General features: G+C 47.6%; 10 protein-coding genes across 10 annotated transcripts; 5 read left to right on the top strand and 5 right to left on the bottom strand.

The window, feature by feature from the left end:
* Positions 1-12: 12 nt before the first annotated feature.
* Positions 13-701, top strand: N7471_003135 (ubiquinol--cytochrome-c reductase subunit 8; the record flags this gene model as incomplete). The annotated part of the gene is made up of 4 exons (XM_057275855.1): positions 13-44; positions 221-246; positions 413-590; positions 644-701. The coding sequence occupies 4 exons, from the start codon at positions 13-15 to the stop codon at positions 699-701; spliced, it is 294 nt and encodes a 97-aa protein (XP_057140493.1).
* Positions 702-1,143: 442 nt separating this feature from the next.
* Positions 1,144-2,477, top strand: N7471_003136 (spermidine synthase). Its single transcript, XM_057275856.1, has 3 exons — positions 1,144-1,276; positions 1,354-1,923; positions 2,117-2,477. Exons 1-3 carry the CDS (start codon positions 1,165-1,167, stop codon positions 2,395-2,397), a joined length of 963 nt encoding a protein of 320 aa, XP_057140494.1. The 5' UTR covers positions 1,144-1,164; the 3' UTR covers positions 2,398-2,477.
* Positions 2,478-3,067: 590 nt separating this feature from the next.
* N7471_003137 (uncharacterized protein) lies at positions 3,068-4,057 on the top strand (the record flags this gene model as incomplete). Its single annotated transcript, XM_057275857.1, has 1 exon — positions 3,068-4,057. One exon carries the CDS (start codon positions 3,068-3,070, stop codon positions 4,055-4,057), a length of 990 nt encoding a protein of 329 aa, XP_057140495.1.
* A 1,048-nt stretch (positions 4,058-5,105) lies between these two features.
* Positions 5,106-6,029, top strand: N7471_003138 (Helicase C-terminal; the record flags this gene model as incomplete). The annotated part of the gene is made up of 3 exons (XM_057275858.1): positions 5,106-5,169; positions 5,277-5,338; positions 5,601-6,029. 3 exons carry the CDS (start codon positions 5,106-5,108, stop codon positions 6,027-6,029), a joined length of 555 nt encoding a protein of 184 aa, XP_057140496.1.
* Positions 6,030-6,117: 88 nt separating this feature from the next.
* Positions 6,118-7,428, bottom strand: N7471_003139 (lactate 2-monooxygenase; the record flags this gene model as incomplete). The annotated part of the gene is made up of 1 exon (XM_057275859.1): positions 6,118-7,428. One exon carries the CDS (start codon positions 7,426-7,428, stop codon positions 6,118-6,120), a length of 1,311 nt encoding a protein of 436 aa, XP_057140497.1.
* A 1,066-nt stretch (positions 7,429-8,494) lies between these two features.
* Positions 8,495-8,860, bottom strand: N7471_003140 (uncharacterized protein; the record flags this gene model as incomplete). The annotated part of the gene is made up of 1 exon (XM_057275860.1): positions 8,495-8,860. One exon carries the CDS (start codon positions 8,858-8,860, stop codon positions 8,495-8,497), a length of 366 nt encoding a protein of 121 aa, XP_057140498.1.
* Positions 8,861-8,874: 14 nt separating this feature from the next.
* N7471_003141 (uncharacterized protein) lies at positions 8,875-10,606 on the bottom strand (the record flags this gene model as incomplete). The annotated part of the gene is made up of 2 exons (XM_057275861.1): positions 9,999-10,606; positions 8,875-9,931 (listed from the first exon to the last, which is right to left on the bottom strand). Exons 1-2 carry the CDS (start codon positions 10,595-10,597, stop codon positions 8,875-8,877), a joined length of 1,656 nt encoding a protein of 551 aa, XP_057140499.1. The 5' UTR covers positions 10,598-10,606.
* A 1,332-nt stretch (positions 10,607-11,938) lies between these two features.
* On the bottom strand, positions 11,939-12,790 carry N7471_003142 (glutathione S-transferase; the record flags this gene model as incomplete). The annotated part of the gene is made up of 5 exons (XM_057275862.1): positions 11,939-12,037; positions 12,097-12,288; positions 12,344-12,454; positions 12,504-12,657; positions 12,717-12,790. The coding sequence occupies 5 exons, from the start codon at positions 12,788-12,790 to the stop codon at positions 11,939-11,941; spliced, it is 630 nt and encodes a 209-aa protein (XP_057140500.1).
* A 512-nt stretch (positions 12,791-13,302) lies between these two features.
* On the top strand, positions 13,303-14,100 carry N7471_003143 (nuclear transport factor 2 family protein; the record flags this gene model as incomplete). Its single annotated transcript, XM_057275863.1, has 2 exons — positions 13,303-13,456; positions 13,707-14,100. Exons 1-2 carry the CDS (start codon positions 13,377-13,379, stop codon positions 14,098-14,100), a joined length of 474 nt encoding a protein of 157 aa, XP_057140501.1. The 5' UTR covers positions 13,303-13,376.
* Positions 14,101-15,661: 1,561 nt separating this feature from the next.
* N7471_003144 (uncharacterized protein) lies at positions 15,662-17,274 on the bottom strand (the record flags this gene model as incomplete). The annotated part of the gene is made up of 2 exons (XM_057275864.1): positions 15,662-17,193; positions 17,244-17,274. 2 exons carry the CDS (start codon positions 17,272-17,274, stop codon positions 15,662-15,664), a joined length of 1,563 nt encoding a protein of 520 aa, XP_057140502.1.
* Between the last annotated feature and the right edge of the window lie 379 nt (positions 17,275-17,653).

Here is a 17,653-nt window from a genome sequence, read left to right on the forward strand (position 1 = left end):
AAATCATTCACAATGGGTGGCTCTGTGGATCCTAAGAACGGACAGTAAGTCGTCTCGCGTCTGCTCCTGGTGTCGTGGGTTGAGTACCGGCCTCCCGGATGCGTTACCCGCCCGGCTACACAGTGCAATTTCCCCAAAGATGCCAATTGAGTCGGCTTTAATATACTCAGTGACTTCTGTGTCTTTCCTTCGGTTAACTGACGATTTTTACTTCCTATAGCTTCATCGGCAACTGGGGCGAGTTCGGTACGTTTGACCATAACCCTTGAACCTTTCATACGGACACCCGATGCATGCGCAGCAGACCGACCCCTTACGCGATACGAAAGATCGCGATAAGGAATGGAGAAAGATCCGAAGGAACAAAGCAGGAGGACGCAATTCGAACGGATCGCTAATATCCATCTTATAGGTTGCCCGACCCCCCAGCGCATCGCCACCTACTCGCTGTCCCCTAACCGTCAGCGTCCCTTCGCCGGTGCCGGCCACGCTGCCATCTTCAACGTCTTCCGTCGTTTCCGTCACCAGGTTCTCTACGTTGTTCCCCCCTTCGTTGCCGCATACGCCATGATGAACTGGGCCATTGAGCGGTAAGAAAACCCATAGGAGCCGCTTCGATCGTTGCGCTAATTTGATGTGTTAGCAATGAGTTCCTGAACTCCAAGCCCGGCCGTCTTCTCGAGGGTGGTAATGAAGAGTAAATTATTTCAATTATGTTTCGTGGAGTGAGGTTGGATTGATATAACAGAGCATGATACACCCAAGACTCTCCAGTTTGGGGGAGCTGTATGCTTGTACAGTAACTAGAAAGCAATCGACCGTTTTATTTTCCTTTTATCTGCCATCGTTTTGCGCTTGAGAGGTCTCTATTTTCTTATATTCAAAGTCAAGCTTGAGTAAGCGTCTTTCTAGGGCTCTCTATTGGTCCCCGAGGTGTCAATGCCCAATTGTGGGCATGGGGCATGTCTACCGGGTCAAACTGCAATCAATTAAGGGCCACTAGAGGTACCCAATACCCTATTATCAATATTAGAATTGGTCTAGTCCTGTTTCTAAGGGTGTTTGGTGGTGTTGGTGGCAGCACAGCGGTTCCCCACTTGAGCCGAGAAGAAACAAAAAATTCGCCCAAAACAGCCAAACTTCCGCCGAACCCTTTTTCTTCGAATGCTTCGTCTCTTCAGACTCTCTTCTGTTTTCTACTCATCCTCTACTTTCCCCCGTCGTTTCTCTTCTTTCCCTATCAAAATGAGCGAGCTCACCCACCCCACCATCCAGGGTATGTCTACACTCCCCCCCCTCCATTACCCCGCCTTCCGGTCAATTTTGTTATAACATGCTGATGTCCATCTACAGATGGCTGGTTCTCTGAGAAGTCCGGCATGTGGCCTGGTCAGGCCATGAGCCTCAAGGTCAACCAGATCATTCACCACGAGAAGTCCAAGTACCAGGATGTCCTCGTCTTCGAGAGCAGCGACTACGGTACCGTTCTCGTCCTGGACAACGTTATCCAATGCACCGAGCGCGATGAGTTCTCCTACCAGGAGATGATCACCCACCTCGCCATGAACTCCCACCCCAACCCCGAGAAGGTCCTCGTTATTGGTGGCGGTGACGGCGGTGTCCTCCGTGAGGTCGTCAAGCACGCCTCTGTCAAGGAGGCTACTCTGTGCGACATCGACGAGGCCGTCATCCGTGTTTCCAAGAAGTACCTGCCCGGCATGGCCATTGGCTTCCAGCACCCCAATGCCCACACCCACGTTGGTGACGGCTTCGAGTTCCTCAAGAACCGCCAGAACGAGTTCGATGTTATCATCACTGACAGCTCCGACCCCGAGGGTCCCGCTGAGAGCCTCTTCCAGAAGCCTTACTTCGAGCTGCTGAAGTCTGCCCTTCGCGAGGGAGGTGTCATCACTACCCAAGGTTGTTCGTCACTTTCTTTTTTCTCTTGCCCAATCCCCTTTTTAGGACACTCACACCTTGATTGCTCATCCCCTTCTTCCCCCTCATTTTATATCACTCCAAAAATTAGATCACACGCTAATTATTTCTCGCACCACCCCGCAACCAACCCGCTTTACGGGCTCGGTTTTGCGGAGCTGTGCTTTATATCTAACAGCCGAGAACCAATGGCTCCACCTTGACATGATTGCCGAACTTAAGAAGTCCTGCAAGGAGGTCTTCCCCGTCGCCGAGTACGCCTACACCACCATCCCCACCTACCCCTCCGGCCAGATTGGCTTCATGGTCTGCTCCAAGGACGCCACCCGCAACGTCCGTGAGCCCCTCCGCACCTGGACCGCCGAGGAGGAGCAGAAGCTCTGCCGCTACTACAACCAGGACATTCACCGCGCCAGCTTTGTTCTGCCCAACTTCGCCCGCCAGAAGCTCGGCAACTAAATGTCGTGATCTTTGAAAAAACTTTTATGGTCTTTATATCCTCATGACGATATTGAAATGAAATCATGGATTTTCGTACATTCTATTCCGTAGATTGTGCCCCTCTATCACTTGTGCCTTGCGTGTAGTCGCGCTTTATGCTGCCTAGGTCCACGGGTGTTTACTTATAGATGTCACTGTGGAAGTAAGATCTGATTCTACGGAACCTGAAATTAGCCCTAGGATTTCGGCCGTATTCATTAAGTCTCCTATACCAACTAATGACTTGTTTAACAAATATCTCGCGATGTTTCTTTCTCCGTATCTTCTTGCAACAAGGCACAAGACATCGGTTATTGGACCCAAGTCTTCGATGTTCGGCTCCGCGGGATCCCGGTGTTCAACAAATAATACGACTGTAATGAAATGCGGCGATGATCCAATATACCTCCTGTGAGATGCATTTTCATTGGACGTCGAGATCGATAACCTTGGAAGCTCTGCGGAAATGAGAGCCGATTGCATTAAAGGTGAGGTCGATAGGGCTGGCACCCCTCTATACGGCAGGTTTACATCATATCATGGCTTCTGCTTATTTTTCCTACAAATATTCAGCAATAGTCGCCATTGTACTTGAGAAGTAGATTGTTTTGCATTTCACTTGCTCCCAATTGACATCCGACCCATCACAATGAAGATCTCTGAGCATTGCGTTCCATTCATCGTGACTCTCTTCCTGGTGACCCCGATCTTCGGACAGGAAACTCTCAATGTCACAGATAACACGGGTGACGACCTCGTCAGCATCGTACAGGGTGGGCCAAACCTGTGTACGTCAGATGACATTGCCAAAATGGACGTGAGAGGCTGTACATGCCCATCGACTTTCCCACAACCACCCAGCAACCTGGTCTGCGTTACACCGTCGGGACAATGTCCAATCAACTGCAACCCCCCACCCCCGCCGTCACCGGTGATACCTCGAGCAGAGCTCTCTCAATGTTACTCGGGCTGTGTCGATGCCAATTTCGAATGCAACGGCTGCTACATCTGGTTCTCCAGTCTGTGTCGGTGCATTCAGGACTTCCAAGCCGGAACCCAGACGACTTGTATCGCCAGCCCTTCAATTGGCGTTGGCCCGCCTCAACCCAACCAGTCCCCTTCGTGGGTAGTCCTTGGCGGTGGAGACTTGATCACTACGACGAATTTGATACCGGGCATTCTGCAATTGAGTTCCGCTGCTGACGTGGACGGCGGATTTCGGCTTGGTCAGGATACACTCAACAACAGGGGTATCAGGGGTACGGGAACACTTGCGATAAACAGTGTCTCCACCCGCTCCGAGGAACAGATTCATATCCATGTCTGTGATCATCCTGGCAGTGCTGTGCGTGGTATTCTTGATGAGCTGCGTCGGGATGATTACAAGACAACATCGTCGGTCGACCTGTCCGCCCTTCCTGAGCCGAGTGCTGCTATGTCTTGTCGGGCGTCGCCTAACAGGGGTGAAGACATCAATATAGGCCGCGATATTGTTGATTGGCTGACGCAGTTTGCTGGCACGACGACCTGTGCTCAATATGATGTTGGTGCTGGGGTTATTGTTGATAGCAATGATCACTCTTGGGCTTGTATTACTACGGGTCATAGGGCTTCCGAGACGCTGTTTTGCAGTGATTGAAACTTGAATGTCGAGGGCATTTGGTTGAAGGATATACTCATTGAGTCTTGGTATACTTTTTGAATTTTGGGGCATTGGGATAGATGAATGGGTCTATGATAGATCTATAGATCCTATGCTTCAAAGAAGAAAATCTAGATTGATAACATTAGCAGGACTTCAGGCTACAGATTAGACGTGTAAGCTCACCTTAGACAGCCCACCAACGTCAGAGTCCTTAAGAACCTCAATGCCTATTTGCGGCCTTATTCATGAGGCCTCTGATGCCAACTACCTAATCTAGCCAAAGTTGGAAGGAACCTTCCAAGTTTTCATCATTTAATCTAGTGGCATCCAAGTTCGTGCCTTCCTGACACAACATTCTCACCTGGGCAACCAACTGCCCCTCTGGACAACAAGTGGAGCCCGACGAACTGTGCCAGGACAGGAAGGTGCAATGCACCTGGGCAGGAAGGAAACCCACATATAATACCCCGACTGGATGGAAAGAGACAAACCGATTTCTCGAACTTCCACCCCACGATCCAGATCTCCAAGTTCCTGTCAACGACTCAAACGAGTCGGGAAACGAGTCGGGCACACATATTCCCGAAACAGCTGAGCACCTCACTTCTGCAGAAAGGAACTCATTGCGAAATTCGTCGAAATTCGCGATAAGATCGCAACAAACCCCAACATTCGAGCCGATAAGTTGCGTCGGAACTTCCTCGAGACGTCGAATTCTGGCGTCCGTGTGACCATCCACGATCGTACTCTATTGCTTCGCATCATGCTAGCTTCCAGCACGTGCCCGTTGCTGCCATTCTCGCACGACATATGTTCGTGGCAATGATTGATGAGGTATACCAGATGAACATGATGTTTGGATACCCCACAAATGCTAATTACAACGGGGGACTGAATATTTGAAAGAATCCAACTACCCTAATGCCGAAGCCCATGGAGGTATTGCCCGGTTGCACACAAGGGAGCAAGGTAAGACCTACGTGGTCGGCCAGACTACAGATTATGGTATGGAACGGAGGAAGACGTTGCTGTCAGTGTCGTGATGGTTGAAGCCAAATCAGGTGCAACCGTGACAACTAGAGTACCCCAGGCACTCGGGTATATGGGTAAGTGGCTTCGACTATCATTGCTTTAAAGTCTGGAATATAATCTAACTTGGTCAAAAGATGCATACATTGCAATTTGAAATATCTCGAGAAGACATATTCAACAGTCTATGGCGTTGCAGCTGACGGGAAGTACTTCATCTTTCTGAAGATAAACAATGATTCGGAAGTAAGTCCAATTCCATCATTGAATCATATCTCTTCTAATATTTGAATAGTGGTGCGAGCATATTGTTGCTGCTCATAATCACCGAGTCTTCTCCGGATCCACCCATCTATTATAACACACTCACGCCAACGTAATGGCTGTGGACGTCAAAGAGCTACCACTGCCAAAACCCGTGTTCCATCGCTGGTGATGATCTAGATGCCCCCTTGACTTTTGTGGATACCTCGCTCTGCTGTGGAACGACGGTCTCGCTCCGGCTTAGCCTGATCCCACCTCCGCCGACCCGGTTCTACCTACTCTGACCGACTCTATCCTCGACAAGTACGAGCATTTGTCGCAAATCACAGAGGTACCCATCATCAACCTCCCCTACCACCTACTCTTTCCATTTGGCCTGGCTGGGCTTAGACTCCGTGGTGACCTCACCACCGAGGTGAGCTACCTCGCTCTACCGATCATTCCCCGCCTGACGGTCCTATATCGGGAGCCTGGTTTCTCGATGCGCGGCACTGGGGGCACGGATATTACCATCGGCGCCGATGTCCCCTCCTTAGCCGTGTCCACAGTCGAACTCCGGTACACTCACGTTGTCCAGTTGCAACATGATCGCAGTGACCTCTTCCCCTCCACAGATTGCTTTATAGAATTGGGTGACAACACTTGCGCGGTCTCCACCATTTTCACAACTTGAAAAGAGGAATTATGTATTAATTGAATAGATCTATAGTACTTAAATATAAAGTATACGAAGAGCGAATTTATCGTGTTCGAAGAGGGATTTAATATATTCGAATTGTATAAAAGCAGTTTTCAACATATCGCCTAGTCGTCGAATTTTCAGTTTCTGTCCGACGCAATACCGATCGGTTAAGATGCTCAGGAGACACTGAGGTGATTCCCGACAGGTGGAGATTCAGATTGAAATCTCCTAGGAGGCTCTTCAGCACATGGCTTACTCCGTGCTCACCTTGAAGGGCCAACCCATAGATGTATGGAAGACCAATAAGGACCATTTTTGCACCAAGTGCTAACGCCTTGACGATATCAGCACCGCAGCGAACACCCGAGTCAAAGATAATCTCTAAATCATCTCCCACAGCATCTACAATCTCCGGCAAAACATCCAAAGACGCAATACATCCATCCTGTTGTCGTCCGCCATGGTTAGAGACAACAATTCCCTGAATCCCATAATCCACAGCTCTCTTCGCATCCGCCACCGTCTGGATTCCTTTCAAAACAATTGGACCGTCCCAATGTTCCTGGAGGAATTTGAGATCTTCCCAGCCGTGACTCACACCGGGGAATACGGTATGCGCCCACTCTGTGGCCGCAGTCTGGACGTCCTCCTCAATGGGTTTCCCATGCTTTTCTTGAAACTGGTGGCGGTATACAGGATCAGAAAATCCCAGTGCTACACCGATATCGTCTGCACGGATGAAAGGGTTGAATGCATTGTTCAGATCGCTGGGACGCCATCCAAGAATGTACGTATCCAAGGTGACAACCAAAACCTTGTAACCCGCTGCCTTCGCTCTTGACAACAGGCTCACTGTGATATCATTATTCTCATTCAGAGGCCAATATAGTTGATACCAACGAGACCCATTCCCATTAGCCTTGGCGACATCCTCGATGCTCGTCGCGGATGCGGTGCTGAGAATATAGGTGACATGTTCCTGCTCGGCAGCCTTCGCTGACGCCGTCTCCCCGTCCGGGTGGAAAATCCGCTGCACACCCACCGGTGCCATGGCGATCGGATAATCGAACGTCTCGCCAAAAAGCGTCGTTTTGAGGTCTGGGAAGCCGCTCTTGACCAATCGTGACGACACGATCCCCCATCTTTTGAAGGCTTTCTTGTTATTGTCGTCTGTTTCGCGAGTTCCGGCGGATCCCCAGACATATCCGTAGGAATCTGCTGAGAGCCGATCTTTGACTAGGGTTTCCCACTCGAGACAGTCGAAGGTTATCGACGGCCTCTGGCCTTTAAGACCGGCCTGGTACACCTCATTTTCGTACGTAAATGAGGCTAAAGGGTGGGTAATCGAGCTAATATCCAATTTGCTGCCCTGTTGAGATTGAGATGACATAATTGATGAAGTAAATATCAGAATATTGAAAAAAAAGGACAGAATTGGTACAAATAAACAGGAGATGAATATGATAGAAATCGAGGAATGGAATTTGCTTTTATACTTGCAGGGCTGCAATACTTGAGATGATGGGGTTCTTCAACATTGAATATAATTGGCGGGTTCATAGAGGCTACTAAGCTCGGTGCTTAATGTAATGCATGTTCCGCCGAGATTCATCACGACGTCATGTCATTGTATGGCCTTTTTATTGTTAACAAGATTTGATCCGCCATGATCCGTGGAGCAACAAAGATACTCCGGCTTCTTTCCTGTCGTCGCGAATGACTGCGATGAATTCGTTAGCCCTAGAAATACTACTGGTTTATCCTGTATTTGCGAAGGATGACGTGTGAGTAGGCTGCAGGTTCTAAAGAACTAGGCGGCGTCCCGAAACCTCGTCTTCATCGGGAAAGTGGATGTGGCATGTGAGTGTGGGTATAACCGCGAAATAACGTATGCCCGAGAGTCAAAATCCTCTTCAGTCATCATTAGGGAAAGGGAAACTGGAAAAGGACTGCAATATAAGGATACATAGCGACTCGGACGGAGATATTGTTGACCACGGATAAGCTTCGGAGGCTGATTTAACCTTGGAACCATAACCTGATTAGGTAATTGCCTAGAGCGGACCTCGGGAGCCACCCGTGGACCCGTTGTTAGCTCCAGGGCAATCCCGTCTAAAATTCATCTACATATCATCCTGGCTTTGATTCGATAGCAGTAAGAGACCTGCATGGGAATAAATAGTAATAAACAGGCAATTGGATTACGGCGGACAAGAGTGGAGTCGTAGATGCGACGAAATGAACAATCTGCTCAACCGGGATTTGAACTAAACAGTTGTTTGCATTTACTCTTTTCACACTCTAGGTCAAATCCCTCAGAAATCTCTAGAAGTACGTGGGGTTTCATGGTTTTGAACGGCATGACAAGTATTTCTCATGGACAGCAAATGCGATCCGAAATCAACTGGAAGAGAATGTACTCCACATGACATGGCATTATCAAACCATTCCGTCCATCAATAAAATCCTTCCCTATGAATTTGGTCTAGTGGTAGACCAGCAGCTAGCAACCCCTTAGTAACCGAGTCGCCAAAATCGTTTGGACCACAGATGAAGGCCTCTATATTCTTAGGGATACCTACCCAGTGTCCCGGTGAAAGGCGACCCCTGTGCACAGAAATTATCCGGGGCTGCTTATTAAACTCCTTCAAGTCAACCTGGTCATCATCCGTGAATATATCAACTTTGACATTGACCGCCAATGATATGTTTTTAAGGGATTCTCGCATCAATCCCAACATGACTTTTGCTTCTTTCGTTGCCAGAACTAGCATCACGTCACCCTCGGCTGTCGAGCCGCGATCCGCTAGTGCACTAAGCATGGCTAGGAATGGTGTTATCCCAATCCCCCCGCTACCCATAGCACATTGACCTTGTCATGACTCAAGGAAAAATCGCCTGTGGTGCCGATGATGTCTGCACAAACAGGAACATCAAACAACACAAGCCGTCCCAATTCATTCGATGAGTGTTTCCTCAGTATATCAAACAGAGCACCTGTTACGGCGCCCCCTTTCATCTCGCGCATTGTCAACTCAAACCATGATACATTCTGTTTTTCATGGGTACTAGACACAGTCCACGTACGCACACGATCGTCGTTGAGGGATCCCGGAGCAGAATCTGCCATATGCTGATATTGGGGCCGATTAATCCAGTCCATAAAGTCCAGCACGATAGCCTGTCCAGGGCGGATGTTCAGGTCATTAACACCAGATTTAGTAATTACTTTGAACCTGAACACGGCAAGATCGGGGGAAAGCTGGACTGCTTTTTGAAGCAGTGCTTGACATTGCCCAGCAACACTGGACTGATTCTCCCTCTCTTCCACGAGGTATTTGACCTTTGGACTATACGGACTGCGCTCAATAGAGGTGCCGGGTTGTTGTCGAACAGGAAGAGCATCTCGAACGAAAACAAACGCCGAAACCCGCAGTGACATGATGGTCGTATGCCTGGCCATGATCTTTACTGCAGATGGCCCCACAATGTTCTCAGCTGCACCAGTCATATAGAGGATATCGCCGGTTGTGAAAGAAACCATGGTTAAGCCAGCCAGTCTACTACTCTCGATGTTTCCTAGGCTGGAAAGAAATCTATTTCCTGAATAGTCTGGAAGTATCACGGTTCGGCCATCAGATGGGCTGACGCGCACGAACCCTGGTAAGCCGCTTCTGACATTCATACCCGCGTGTGAAGGGAATTTCGTCGCTGTTAAAGTCTCTGATTTGTAAATAGAGCCCACAAATACTGTGTCAGAATTGAGGATGAACTCAACTACCTCTTTTGGTAGGCGTTGATGGGGTTCCAGGTGTTGATGCCTATGCGCAACCACAGGTCGGGTATGTGGGTAAGGAATAAGCTTTCGGATATTGATGTACTTTGGGCAATTTCTATCAGTGACTTAGCAGTGGACATTTGCGGGAAAAAACCAGATGGCCTTGTCCATTTTAAACTTACCCCAAGGCCTCCGTGACTTGCAAGTTAAAGTGATACTCTGACTCTGTAGTAGAACTCACACTTCGTATAAGTCCCGCAAATTTGTTGCGCCTGCGTGTTGCGAAGTCGATACCCAAGCCAGCAATCAGGAATCTCTCTGGTGCCGCAACCAGTCGGTGCTTCGGGTTGATCCATGCTTTCACAGTATTCAGAAGTGGATCTCCTTCCCAAATTCCAATGCTGATGGTAAGAGTTTGTGGATCCGGACATTTCACGAACCCGGTCTCACCGGTAAGTCCAGCAACAACCGATGCCCAAGGACGGCCGTCCTCATCAATAGTCGTAATTGGAAGAAATGGGATTTTGGACGTGTGGAAATTGCGGTGCTGCTCAGGCAGAAAGTTGCTTATACGGAGCCAGTGATCATTGACGGCATCCGCAAATCCAAACTTGCGTTGGACGGCCAGCTCGCCTGGATGCCATCCTTGTAGCGCTGTTGTCGCCATAGTGGAAAGTGATGTGCGGTTCTCTAACGCCTGGAAATATCTAGATCCTGATACTGGCTCCAAGCAATGGAAAGTCTTCTTCCCGGGGACACGATAGGATTTAAGCCAGGACATTGAGGATATTATGCCCGTACCATCCTCGTTCCGTAGCTGGCGGAATTGCGGGTGCTGCGGCAAGTGCGGACAATAGTGTGGGGGCGCTCGTTCCACAGGCTGACCAGAGGTCACCCCACCACCAATTCGGGTGTTGTTGCCTCTAACACTTGCGACAGTTCCAACCCTGATGAGCAATTTTGGTATTATTCCGCCAATCTTCACTCCAAACGATCTCACAGCCAATGTTCAACAATATAATTCTGCTTTTCATTATCTATTTTCATTATCTATAGCCGTTTCTCTATCTCCCTGTGTAATTTGACCGTTCTCAGGCCGCTCCAGCGGCTTGAGAATTCGCCTATTCGTCCCACGCTTATTGATGGTACCCGGTGTCAGGGGGAAGGTGACATGACATAGGACGAATCCCGAGCTGATAGGGGGCTTCTTGCTACCATCGACCAATTCCGAAGATGGAAAAGCCTTGCATCTCAGTCTATACTGAGATAATCCATGAATATCGCGCGCGGCGCTGGGTTCCCTCTTGTCCAGCGTTATCACAGTTAAAAGTGAGGATAATGTTATGTCGAATGAGGTCCTGGAAGAGAGTGTTGGACAACCAGGATAGTGAACACCTCACCACCGCAGGAACTTTGGCCGAGACGAAAGCAAATCGCTTGGCTTGGATGTTTGCTATCGGATTTGCCCGGTCTGCGTAAACTTGATAATAAACAGCCGTGTCTTCCTCGTAAATCTTTTATGGAAATGTATTTGTCTATCATCTAAATAAATGATCACAATAAATTAGGCGTATTTGCCACATGTATTTTCTGGGCAAGGTGCTGTGGAAAAGAAATAAAAATTGAGAACTATAAGGGATCATGAAGAGCCCCATGATATTGGAAATAAGATTGATAGACACGAACTATCTCGCTCCAATCCAGCCAGATCCGTACATTCCATTGCTACTGGGATCACCATAACCCTTCTTTCCAGCCGGGGTAGGGCTGTCCATTGATAATTTACCATGTCTATTAGTGGCAAAAAGTACCAGTGGTTGGGTGGTGCCGAAGTAAAAATACCTAAAAACGCAGAGTAGCTTACGTATCCAAGTCCTCGTTCAGATATATACGTGCTTAAGAAGAGAAAGTATTCCGCAAGGTGCTCAATGGGCCATCATCAATTCAGTGAATCGTGAACCTAGGAAGCGAGAAAAAGACAGAATAAAGGCCCCCCTGCAGCTGAGTGCCTCAGGGATCACCACAGTGAAATCTGGCAATCTTGATAAATGGACTACTTTTAACACTTGGCTAGAGATTGTAGCTAAACCGTAGAAATGGCTAAAAGGTTCAATTCCCTCCCTCAGACTTTGGCATTGCGACGATTTGCCAGATACTTTTCCACCCGAGGGCGGCTTTCAAACGCCTGTCTGAATTTCTTTATCGATGGTGGTAGATTCTCCTGAATCCCTGGAAATCAGTATTGAATGCATGTCGTTCTGAAGGAGTGTTTTCACAAACCGGAAGGGTTCCAATTTTCTCATCGTTATCAATAGATTGGAACACTGCAAAATCAGCGTAGGTTATTCTGTTGCCGAGAAGAAACGGGCCCTCGCGGTCAGAATAGTATTGAGATAGTGCTTGGTAATAATTGGGCACATAATCATTCATGTACTCGTCCGTGGGTTTTCTCATATTCGCAACCCATTGAGTCTAATGTTTTGTTCAGCGTGCCCCTATACCGTGGCATAAAGCGGTTGGAACTCACTCGCCAGTCGATGTATATATCCGATATAGCGTCGACTAGGTACTTTTCAAGACTTGTTTGTCCATCATAGTCACCTATTTCTCTCGAGAGATAACGCAATATCGGTATATGCTAGAAAATGTAAATCACTGGTCTCAGCCCTCAACCGGACAAAACAAACCTGACTCAACTTTTTGTCGTTATATTCGAGTACTGGCAACTTGCCTGTCTGAGAAATGCCGTCTTCCCGAAGTTTTGAAGCAGTTGCAGCCCAGCTTTCATCATAGGGGTAGCGTATATCTTGGAAGGGGATACCAGCATCTGTCAGAAATAGCCTTCCGTCTCGCAGATCCTTGTCAATAAGCATTCGCATCGCATGGCTTATAGACCTTACCGTACAACTTCTCCGCGGCCCAGACTTCCGATGTCGAAGTAATGGAGAACCAATCTAGCAGACGACCAATCCATCGTCAGGGACTTGAGATTATCGAATCTCCTTTGCGAAAGTGTGAGACAAAGATATGGATCGTTTAACGAGAAGGGATGGATTTAAACGGTCAGCTGAAGTCATATATGACGAGGTGAGGGAGGACTTTATATGCTGCTGTTCCATGGCTCGCAAGACCATGCGTATTTTTTGGTCCGCATGCATATCCCGCCATACCCGCAATAGCCGTATCCTGAAGTGTAAATTGGTCCCCAACTTGTCCATTTGGCCCGATGGGGCTGATGTGCGTCCTCGGGACCTACTGCATAATCAGGTGCTACCATGCGCAAAGTAGTGTAGTTCCTATCAATTTCCGATGTCAGTCGTAATGTTCTTGGCGTTTGGATTTTGATAGAGGCAAATCCCGACGGAACCTTCGGGAAAAACAGCCCCTCAAATATAAGTTGCTTGGTAGTGAATTGTTCGTTGTGATTGGAGTGTATGACTCATTTATTTCCATCAACGGACACTTTATTGGAAGCTCGAGATTCTTCTTTCTTCGATCGTCCAACACATTTTCCCTTTAAAAATACCCATCTGCATCCTCGCCACGTCTACAAGGCAACAATGGCCGATATCAAACCACCTTTCACCAAGGAGACTGCTGAGAAGAAAGTCAAAGCAGCTCAGGACATGTGGAACACTCAGTAAGTTCGTGATTTCATCTTTCACTCGGGTCTCGAATAGGCAGACCATCTGGTCGGAAGGATGATCCCGGGGGGCTTCATCCCTTGTATACTTCTGATCTCCATTGTCTGTCCGTGCGCGGCCTTGTGCACATGCAGATATGCCTCCTACAACTGTCGCTCATGATCGACTTTCCCTTTTTTACTTTCTGTCCTATGGAGCAGAAGCCATCTTCTTGCTGTTACACAACCTCCTAACCGTCGCCAAAAGGGATCCCCCACGAATTGCGCAGGCATACACTCCAACTTGCATCTGGCGTAACCGTACCTTTTTCTTTTCGGGCACTGATGCCATTGTTGAGTTTCTGACAGCCAAGTGGAAGCGAGAACACAACTATCGTCTGCGGAAGGAACTCTTTGCTTTCCGCGACGATCGCATTGCTGTGCAATTCTGGTACGAGTACCAAGACGTAGATGATGGGATGCGCTGGAAGCGTTGCTATGGATTGGAGGATTGGACCTTTGATCGGGAAACTGGGAAGATGTGCAAGCGCATGATGAGCGGTAACGATCTGCTTCTCGGCCCAGACGGGAATGGCGAAGGGCGTTGGTTTGTCGACGGGGTTGATGTGAATGACGTCTCCATTGGCCCGGAGCATTGGTGAACAATTTTAGTTGGAATGTTTTTATCAACTGTTAAAGAGGCTTTTAACTTCGTACGAAACTATCGAGATCACAACAGTATGAGGAACTAAGTTGATCTTCACTCCGAATGAGAAATTGGAAGTTCCGAAACCTCCACAACAACTCGATTTTTCAACTTAACTCTCCACTCGATCTGGTAGTGAATACAGTCTAAAGCTTGTTCATTCTATGTATTTCATCTTCACCTTCAACCGTAGGATGGAAACTCAATTATTCAGACGGATGTGATTGCAAGGAAGGTGAACGTTTATGAACGTTCAGGCACTAGCTTCCTCGCCCTAAAAAGTATGAGAGGTAGATATAGGCGAACGGCTGAAGAAGGCAGAAAGGGTCTGATTCCGCGAGAGAATATCCACAGCCCACTTGTAGAGCGGACGAAACATCTTACGACGAGTGCTCAATCGAATTGACCTCTACCCAGGCCGCAATAAAGTTCGGTATGCGCAAGACAAAAAATTGACTCCGCTTGTGTTTTTGTGTTTTATTTCGTAGTCAATGGTTGGTTCAAGCAAGGAAAGTAAGGACTATGTAGTTAGTGTGTCGTCAAACCCCCATAACCCTAGATCGAACGAATCACGAGCACTCGAGCTGAGGCTCTCACAGGTGAGCACATGGGTTGGGATGTTGACATTTTTGGTTATTGACCCGACAACGTACAGATGATAGTACCAGAAACGAGGTCAACTAAATGACCTTCAAGTTGTGGAAAATCGATCCGCTCGCCAGGAAAGGACGTCGTACTCCTGTAGGTATGTTCTGCAGTGCCGGGAGAGGAGAGTTTGGATCGCCGGCTGTTGCGGGGGTGGCTATTGCGGGAAGCTTTCGCAAGCTACCTAACTCTTGGCTCACTGCCCCTTACTTGCTCTAGCTTCCAGTGATAAGATCTTAATTGATAATGCAAAACTTCCGACACACGGGCAATCTACCAAGTCTTCGAGTCATATTAATCAAAGAGACATTGATTGGACCTCGCAAGGGTGTGGGATGTGTGAGATTTTCCACGGGAAGGCGGGTATTGCGGAAAGACTTTATGCGGCCATTTTTCCAATAGAATGGTGGCATTTCCAAGCATGGTACATGCAAAAGTGAGTTCCCTGCAATCCGAAATTGAATTTTTTTAGAGACTAATTAACTTATCTTCGATAATTGTATTATTATCTTTGATAGTTAGATGATAATCGGAGAATAGAACGGCAATGATACTTGATTGGAGCATACGGTGCGGCCCAACCGCAATGTTATTGTACACTGCTCTGTGTTCTTTGGTTCTATTGCTACCCTAAGCGTATATGTGAGTTTTATGGGACCCATCGCCATAGATGCCATCCTTGCTCCACAGAGATGTTTACATGGGAGTGAGGGGTACGATCCGGGATTCTCCAACCTGCACTTAACTCCAAAATGGACGTCGAGTGACCGTAAAGAATATTGAAACCTCCTCAAATAGTCATAGTTCTACACAGTACTAACTCTAATATGAGATCTAGAAATGTATAAGGCAGATACGCGCAATATCTGACTCTATGTACTAATTTCATACATGATCTTTGAGCCAATAAGCAGAGATACCCTGTCAGGGACAACACATTCATCCGGTTCTAGCGTGACACCAATTCGTCTTGATTCAATGATATGTTCCTGGTCGTAGGGATCGCGTTGGGAGAGAACCTCGATCATGCGAGTGTGCCAGTATCCTTCCAAAAATTCCATCACGGGGTGGCCAAGCTCGTCAAACTTGATTTTGAGTTCATCGAGAAGTTTTTCGAGTTCCATTAGTCTTGGCTTCTGTTCGTCGAGAATCTCTGCAACCTCTTCTTCTTCTCTGCTCTCAAGTTTGAAATGAGGATATTCATAGTTTGTGTGGTTTTTGATACAACATGAATGTTTCAGACCCAATGCATCAAAGGTCAAAAATCTGATGACCCCCCAGCCAGTTTCTGTGTCTCCCTTAGTCCACCAAAGAAGGAATTGTATCAACTCTCGGAACCAAAAACTGGGCTCTTCGAATTCATGGATGGAAAAGGAACGAACGATATGTCGTAGCAATACCGACATCGTAGTACACCCGCTGGGAGAGCAGGCGCAACCACATCCATCCCAAATCGAAGGAAGGAGAAAAACGTCCTTTGCAAGATCTGAGACCATCTGTTTCCAGACTTCATATTGCTTCCGTTTGTCTAATCCGATTACAATAAACCGGTGGAAATTGTCCAAGAAATGGTCGACGATCTCCAACCCAAGATGATGCGCTGCAGTTGCACTAGTTCCGGGTACTTTTTGATATGGATCTGCACCTTTTGAAATCAGCCAAGATATTCGCTCCATGCCCTTTCTGCGCCTTCTGCTATCGGTTCGGCTCGACCAGAAATCATTATGCATTGCGATCATAAGAGGCATAAAGCCTTCCCAGTCTAGCTGGGTAACACCCCTGAAGCCGACTTGGTAGAGTTCATCCAACGTCTCGACAGTGAAAAATGGGTAATGATAAACAGATACGCAATGCACATGCTTGGAACAATTACGCGACAAGATTGGATTAATGGATATCCCTTGCTTTACTAGACAATCATGTATCCCTGCGGTGTGGATATCGAATATCGTAGTTGTGCCTGTCTTCTCGTCGTCTGAGATCAATTTCGGAAGTTGACCAGAAGGTAAGCAAGATTGGGCCAAATTCCAAAGTGTTTTGCGTCGTGCGACCAGTTCATTGATGAGAAGTGATTTTATTTTCCTGCTGCCTTTGGTCGTTTGGGAGACATAGATATCAGCCCAGCTGAACAACCATCCAGCCTCAAGAAGAAGCTTAACTGAATGATAGGTATCCTCGTTGGCGTTATCTATAACATAAGGAAGTCTCCCATTGTCGGCACTTGGTGTTGCGCCTGCTTCAAGTAAGATTTGAATCCCTTTTGGCCATCCGAATGCATAATCAACCATTGAGGAAGTGTCGTCAATCATGTCGTTTGGGGAAGCTTTTCCCGAGTTGAGGGCATCCCTCAATCCATCCTCAGACTCTTGAAGTATGATCCTTACGATATCCGTGATTTGTATTGCTTGAAGTAAATTAGTCTTGTTGAATGGGATCTGGGAAAAGTTCACATACGCTCATCGCTTCGGGAAAGCAAGTGCCGCATACCCTGCCTGTCGGCTGGAGAATTAGGAGCGCGGATAGTGAAGGAATATCCTATGTCGAGTAGGCACCAGCCTAAAGAGTAGCCTTCTCGAAACATCTCGAAACCATCCCGAATATCGGATATACTTCTGTTAATGTTTGGCTTGGAACCGGAATCCAGTAAAAAGTTGAGCAGTCTGGAAGATTGCTCGAGTCGACCCCTCGGTATCCAAATAGGAAAATAATTGAAAAAAATCTATTTGTGTGAGAGAAATGGGTGGCATCGGAATGGAGTTGCACCTACATCAAAAAGTGAGGCTTCTTCGCCGTAATGCCAAATCAAATCAAATGGCGTTGCTTCTTGTAGATCGAATGCACATTGCAACTGTTGTAATGTGTGA

The sequence above is a fragment of the Penicillium samsonianum genome (assembly GCF_028829775.1).
Source record: "Penicillium samsonianum strain IBT 33392 chromosome Unknown utg000002l_segment0_segment0, whole genome shotgun sequence".
In the NCBI taxonomy this organism is placed as follows: Eukaryota; Fungi; Ascomycota; class Eurotiomycetes; order Eurotiales; family Aspergillaceae; genus Penicillium; species Penicillium samsonianum.

What these genes read in the sequence shown, in the direction of transcription:
- N7471_003136 (XM_057275856.1), top strand. Translation starts at nt 1,165, where the DNA reads ATGCTTCGTCTCTTCAGACTCTCTTCTGTTTTCTACTCATCCTCTACT. An exon ending in CACCCACCCCACCATCCAGG is followed by an intron (nt 1,277 to 1,353) that starts GTATGTCTACAC and finishes GTCCATCTACAG; the next exon opens with ATGGCTGGTTCTCTGAGAAG. An exon ending in TGTCATCACTACCCAAGGTT is followed by an intron (nt 1,924 to 2,116) that starts GTTCGTCACTTT and finishes TATATCTAACAG; the next exon opens with CCGAGAACCAATGGCTCCAC.